The sequence below is a fragment of the Saccostrea echinata genome, unplaced genomic scaffold (assembly GCF_033153115.1).
Source record: "Saccostrea echinata isolate AGI-Se365-2 ecotype Australia unplaced genomic scaffold, CSIRO_AGI_Sech_v1 ptg000029l, whole genome shotgun sequence".
Classification (NCBI taxonomy): Eukaryota; Metazoa; Mollusca; class Bivalvia; order Ostreida; family Ostreidae; genus Saccostrea; species Saccostrea echinata.
Genome location: NW_026889778.1, coordinates 40,499,971 through 40,506,886, shown reverse-complemented (window position 1 = coordinate 40,506,886; position 6,916 = coordinate 40,499,971). Strand labels below are relative to the sequence as shown.

Genomic DNA, 6,916 nt, shown 5'->3' with positions numbered 1-6,916 from the left:
TTTCAATATATATATATATATATATATATATATATATATATATATATATATATATATATATATATATATATATATATATATATATATAAAGCTTTACTTTTCCAAATTCAGAGCAAGGATGAAACTTAGACAACATACTTAATTAAAGCTTGCACATAAAGCTGGCATACTTTGTTTGAATTTTAGGTTTCGTAGATACTTGCCTGTAAGTCGGATTTTAGTAGATTGATCTTTGTTCAAAACTCTATGTCCAACTTATAAGCAAGCCCTAGAAAATGCAGTATTTCTCTGGAGGAGAAAAATTGATATAGTAATTTTGTAACAACTCCATCGGTAATCGTCTATAAAGATTTTTTTAAGCTAGTGCAGGAAAGGAAGATTTAATGTTACAATAAGCATAAAGCACATGTTTAAATTGTTAATAATAAATCAACAATCGATGTCACAGTCTCACCCCTAATACTTTGAAACAAATGTAAATATATGTTAAACGAATATTAATCTAAAGTTTGCAACAGATTTTCGGAAAAAAAATCGCACCGACATAAAAGGGAATCAATGGAAAATTCCTACAAACTAATCTAGAAAAATACAACAAACTGTTAAGGGAACTGACAATGACTTTTAGGCGAATATATATTCGTCGGTACTTGTATTTAGTATTTCTACATCAGAAAGGAAAAAATACCTTTTCCATATCAATAATAAATACATTCATTTGTTAAATTGATAATAAACGTAATGAACATTTAATCCTTGTACATCTGGGTGTTATTTCAACAGTGGTTACAAAATGGTGTTGTTTTGAAATACTTTCTCTGCCAGTACTGAAATAATTATTTCATTAATGGTCGTTACTTCAGATCGGTGGCAATAGTGCTAGTTTGATTTCAACTTTATCAGTTGATATATTACTAATAAATTTCAATATCAAACAAATTTTAAATAAGTAGATACAAATAATTTTAAAATCATTTAGGACTCATGACGCTAGTAAAGATTGTAAAAATGGTTCATCCCACAAAAATCATTCTGTGCACCAGGGTTACAATGAATACAGGTGATAGTACAAATGATTATAGAACAATGTATTTCATTACCTCACGTCACTGAAAATAAATTCAATCATTGCTAAAAAAAAGTCTTTGTAAAAACACGTGAACCCATCAAGTGTGCAGCAACTACAGTACTATTTGTAACATACCTGTGCAACGGGATCAGCATTTCTAATAATTTAGCTGAATGGGATTTTAGTATGAAGGAAATAAAATCTTCACTATATATATATATATATATATATATATATATATATATATATATATATATATATATATATATATATATATATATATATATATGTGGGGAGGGGGGGGGGTACAATCAAATATATAAACTTTGACGTTTAACAAAAAAAGCAATTTTCCTATTTAATCCGAGCGCAAAGCATTAGACAATTCTTCCCAAAATGTCATCATATTTTCTTCAGATTCTGGCCATTGAATACTTATGATTGACCACCATATGTATCTCAGGTCTTTTGGCATTCTCTCCACAGGAATGCCGTCTTTAATGATCACTATTATGGATTTTTGCCTGTGATTATGAAAGGCATGTGTCACCACCATCTGCACGGCGTAGGAATCCCACCCACTCTCAAGAAATTTTTTTGTAACGACAATTATAACTTTCCGACTATCATCAATACACTGCAGGAGTTGCTCAGCTTTTGATAAACCAGGTATAAAGTCTTTATCTGGCAGGCTAATTTGAAAGCCTAAACGGATCAACTCTCGATACAGAGTTATGCAGGCTAATTTATAGTCCTCTTCTGCGTATGACACAAAAGCATCAAATGGGAATGTTTTATTATTTACTACATGACTGACACCTTTCCATCGACTACGCAGGCGCAGAATGACATAATCAACATGGACACGATATTTTTTCACAAATGCCGCTGTCAATACAGTGGTTAGTAAAAATACAAACAAAATCGAAGAACATGTCAACCATAAGTTTGTTTGGCATTTTTTTTCAAATACGATGAATGTTTCTTCCCGTAAAAATTCTAACATTGTCACTGTTTTGCTTACGCACAGGGTGGCTTCCAAATCTCCAAATCTGTGTTTATGTTCTCTCATCCATTTGAGAGAAGAAATGTGTGCACACTCACAGCTTAGTGGATTTCCTTTGATATGTAATTTTGAGTCCTTATGCATCGTTAATAATTTGTCGATGTCAGATTTGGCTAAGAATGAAATTTTATTTGAGCGCATGAATAGGTCGTGAAGCTTTTCTAAATGTGAGAAAGGGATTTCTGACAATTCATTTCCGTCGAGATTCAAATATGTAAGGGAAAGCTTTTGATCTTCAAACATAGTATGCGGCAAATATGATAAATAATTATTACTCAGATCAACATTTTTCAATCTTTTAAGGCCATGGAAAAGTTTTTCAATTTTAAAATTATCGGTAACGCCAAGACGTACATCTCTTGCAAAAAATGTCTCTAGTTGTGTGGCAAATCGTAATACTTGATCGTTCATTTTGCTACACAAGTTGTCAGACATGTCAAGAAATTTTAAAGAAGGTGTCTGCATTTGGGCTACATAATCGCATGGGAGATTTGTGTCTGCTATATCCAATTCTGTTATACGTTCACCAGATAAAGAAAATTCAACGGATGACAGCCCCACAGAGGGCATGTGATTCTGAGTAGCTTCTAACAATATTAATTGTTTGGACAGATTTAAAATAACGATCGGTCTCTTTTTGAAAGGAAAACGATATGAATCACTATTATTAATCATCGTACGAACAATAGCTTGAAAATCAATAAAGCTGACTTTTAGAACATGCAATCTGGGATATTGGGTGAGAAAATCAAGCACAAAAACAGGCTTAATTGTCGCAATTCTATTTACAGATATGTCAAGGTACTCTATGCATTGACCCATTCGTGTGTATAGAGGGTTGTCCAAAATTCCAGCTATCCTATTTTTATTAAGAGTGACTTTCTTCGTGCATATACTGAACAAATATTTACAATTTTCCTTGCTTAGAAAAACTGTTCTTTCAACATAAGTTTGTTTATTTTCACTAGCATCAATGTAATCCATTGTTCGATTCTGAAGACACTTTAGTGATCGTAATGCAACGTTCAAATCACACAATCCACCAAACTTAATAGTCACACCTTTCAAAAAAGGAAATGAGCAAAAAACTTCATCACTTACGTCACAAAAGACCATCTTAGTGAATTCCAGTCTCAGGTAAAATATTGGTGAGTTAGACAAACCAGAAAAAGTTGTATTTGTTATGTGAAATTTTGAGTTTTCCGTAACAAAGTATATAATTTTCAATTCCGTTAACTTTTGAAATTGATCGCTAAAATGAAAGCCTTCGAAGACTCCTATTGCCAATTTTTGCAATCTTAAAAGTCTGGAAATCTCGACATCTGGATATCCCAGATGTGAAAACTCATTATGATTTATGCGCAAAACTTTCAACTTAGTAAGATTAGAAAATGATTGGTTGGCCAGAGACAGTTTACCTAGATTGCAGCTGGAAAGATCAAGAACACACAAATTCCTTAATAAGCTAAAAGCGAATTTTTTTACGAGTTTAAGATCATTATACCGTAGAATGAGAGCTTTAATATTTTGTAACAATTCGAAATTGACTTCAGAAAATGTTTCAGAAGATATCGTGTTGAAATTATTTCCAGAAAGGTCCAATGCCAATGAGTTATGTCGAAATCTATCTGGAATATCTCGAGGAATTGATTGAATGTTACGATTTCTGCAATTCCACTTCCATCCACGATTCCCACATTCATCTATGTAAGGCTTGAAGGTACACATCTTAGGCCTATTTTGTTCTGAGATCTCTAAATCTAAATCAGAATTTGATTATTTTTTCAAGCATACACGTCATATATAACTAACATGAAATGGAGATACATAAAGTGAATGTTAATCATAAGATAATGTTTTAACATGAACACAGTGTTTGAATAATTATATAAGTTGTCATTTTTAAAAAGGCAAACCAGCAACAAGCAAGAAATAAAACTTACGCAAAACGTAAACTGCGAAAAGACAATTGAGGATTGTACTGTGTGCCATCACGGTGACAACAAGGTAAAATCCCTTCGTTCTTAAAGTGAATTTATCTGTCGTCTTGTATCAAATACAATATGGAAATCTAGAAAAATAAATGCTGATAAATGTGTAAAAACTGTTATAAGGTTTCTTTTTTTTATTATTTATTTATTTTAACAAAGAAGGTAATGAAAGAGATAACTGTTATCAATCTCACATATATTATATAGGCGAGGAACTACTTATGTACATGTATTAGCATTATCTTCTCGAATGTTTGAAGGGAGGAAAATTATCCATTCTTTGCGTTTACCATGTTCGTTATTGATCATGTTAAAATTTACATTGCAAGATCAATTTTCCCGTTCGGAGCAAAACTTTATTTCAACATTGAGATCTTGATCAAAGGGTATAATGTTTATTAGCAAAATTTCAACATGGTTTCAACTTTGATTTATCAATAATGTTTTAATGGTGCATATATACAGTATATTTGATTGTTACATTTTAACATAATTGTACGAATAGATGACATTTCCACGCTGATACCGATAGATCTCAAGGTCATATTAGAGAAATAACAACATCTTACGAATGAACGTAACTCACCCTAACTTCCTGTGCCTCGACAGTATTCCCTTATCGGGGATAGTTCTTTTTTGAAAGAAGTTTATGTTAATTATAGAACGGATACATGTAGTCACTCCGTAATTCTGATTTTTTGTAATCGATTCAAGAGTTTTAAATGTAGTTAAATGCAGACGAACAAAAAAATATAAATAAATAAAACCATGTAATGCCTAAGACGGACTATATATAGAATCCATTTGTCTTATTACGTCTGTGATTTTAACAACATTTCATTTGGACAAAAAGTTACTTTTACCATGAACAAAAACTGAATTTACATCTTGTACAACCGTGTACAGACGAAAATTCTCTGGGGGCGAGGTGCTTAGTCTCTTGCCAAATTTGGTTGTGGAGAGAGAAAGAGGGGGAAGAGGAAAGTCTACCTTAATTTACAAAAAAATATCCTAACTAACAAGTCCTAGTCGGGAGACTTGCCTACATTGTAACAACAAACTAAACTCGCCAAAGGGGGTTGACACTATTTTAGAAAATTTGGTTGTTTTTTTCTTAAGAGCGTGCAATTTGGGTGGGTTGGGGGGGGGGGGAGGGTCAATTTATCAAATAAAATGCATTTTGAGAACTTATGTTATTCCATCATATTGAAATTTGGCCTTTCAAATAAGTGGCGGATCCAGAAATTTCAGAAAAGGGGCGTAGTTCAAGATAAACCGAAACCATAGAATTTTTATTTTTCGTTTTTTGTTTGTTTGTTTCTTTCTTTTTTGTTTTGTTTTGTTTTGAAAAGAAAAAAAAGTAATAAACAAAACGCAAAAACAAACAATCCACAAAACAAACAGTAAAATAAGAAAAAATGAACAATCAAACAAAACAAAAAATATGGGGGGATCACTTCTCAATGACAGGCCACTTTCCTATATATATTTTATATGACTCTTCTAATCAGTAGCCATGTTTCCTTGAAGGAAAAGTCACTTTGGCATATTTTGTGATAAATTTCAACGCACCTATGTTAAGGCTGTCCCAAGGCTTAATATGGATAGAAATATAATCTTTTACTTCGAGCTAGGTTTTGATTTCAATGTGTAGACTGTGTATACATGTACATCCAATATGCGAAGAGCGTTTTAAGAGCATTTTTGTGACTTTGTTCATCACGCAACGGACACATAATTTTTCTTAAATGTTTCACAAAAATCGCACCAGCAGAAGTGATAAACAAAATTTTTGTGAACATTTTGTTACATGTTAATTCATCGTATTCTATGGTATATATGAAGTGCTGGGGGCAAGTCTGAATTTTTCTAACATAAAATTATTATTTCATGAGAACTTCAACTTACCCACACACTTGAGGGCATATTTCAAATTTTTGTCGCAATTTTGTACAAAATAGGTTTTCTTATATAAAATCCCCCAGCATAATTCAGTGAGAGGACGTAAATCTCATAGATGCACACAAAATACGCAGCTATGTTAAGGCTTCCCGAAGCTTTAAAATGCGCTCAAAACATAATATGTCATTGCGAGGTCGGTTTTGGTTTTAATTTATAAGTATTGAACTTTAGTACTTCCAATTCATATAAAGGGTTTTCTCGGCTATATATTAGCATATTTGTTATAATATCACATGACTTTGTTGATCACGTGACGGTCATTTATAATTTTGTGAAGTGTTTCATATAAATCGCTTCGGCGCAGCTGATTAACACAATAATTATTAACATTTTGTTATATAAATAAACTCATTGTATCCTTGTGTATCCGAAATGTGCTTGGGAAAAGTCATAGTATTACTTGGGTACAAAATATTTCCTGAGAAATTCAACTTACCTACAAAATTGAGGGTATTTTCCACACAATATCGTAATCTGTATTAAAACAAAGCCAACACACATTTTTCCCAAGCAAGATTCAGTTAGAGAACAACCTCTTCTTACAGATTTCCACAAAAATTCTCAGATTAATCCTCATTAATCACCTGCGCCAGGCTCTTTTATACATACAAAACAAATTCTACCTCCAACCACGGGTATAAATAGAGTACATTTCAAAAGTATATTTTTCATTAGCATTTTGAACATGATGAATTTCAATCAAGGGTAGGTAAGCGGTGTATTTTAAAAATATTCGGACATATAAGACTTAAAAAACCTTTAATGACCCGTGGATTTTTCAATAGCTATCTAGCATTTTACATGCAGTTTGAAATAAAGAGTAAAGTT

General features: G+C 32.1%; 1 protein-coding gene across 1 annotated transcript; it reads right to left on the bottom strand.

Annotated features, from left to right (window-relative positions):
* Positions 1–1,427: 1,427 nt before the first annotated feature.
* LOC133195316 (toll-like receptor 4) lies at positions 1,428–6,052 on the bottom strand. The gene is made up of 4 exons (XM_061331167.1): positions 6,035–6,052; positions 4,990–5,116; positions 3,787–3,895; positions 1,428–1,968 (listed from the first exon to the last, which is right to left on the bottom strand). The coding sequence occupies exons 1-4, from the start codon at positions 6,050–6,052 to the stop codon at positions 1,428–1,430; spliced, it is 795 nt and encodes a 264-aa protein (XP_061187151.1).
* Between the last annotated feature and the right edge of the window lie 864 nt (positions 6,053–6,916).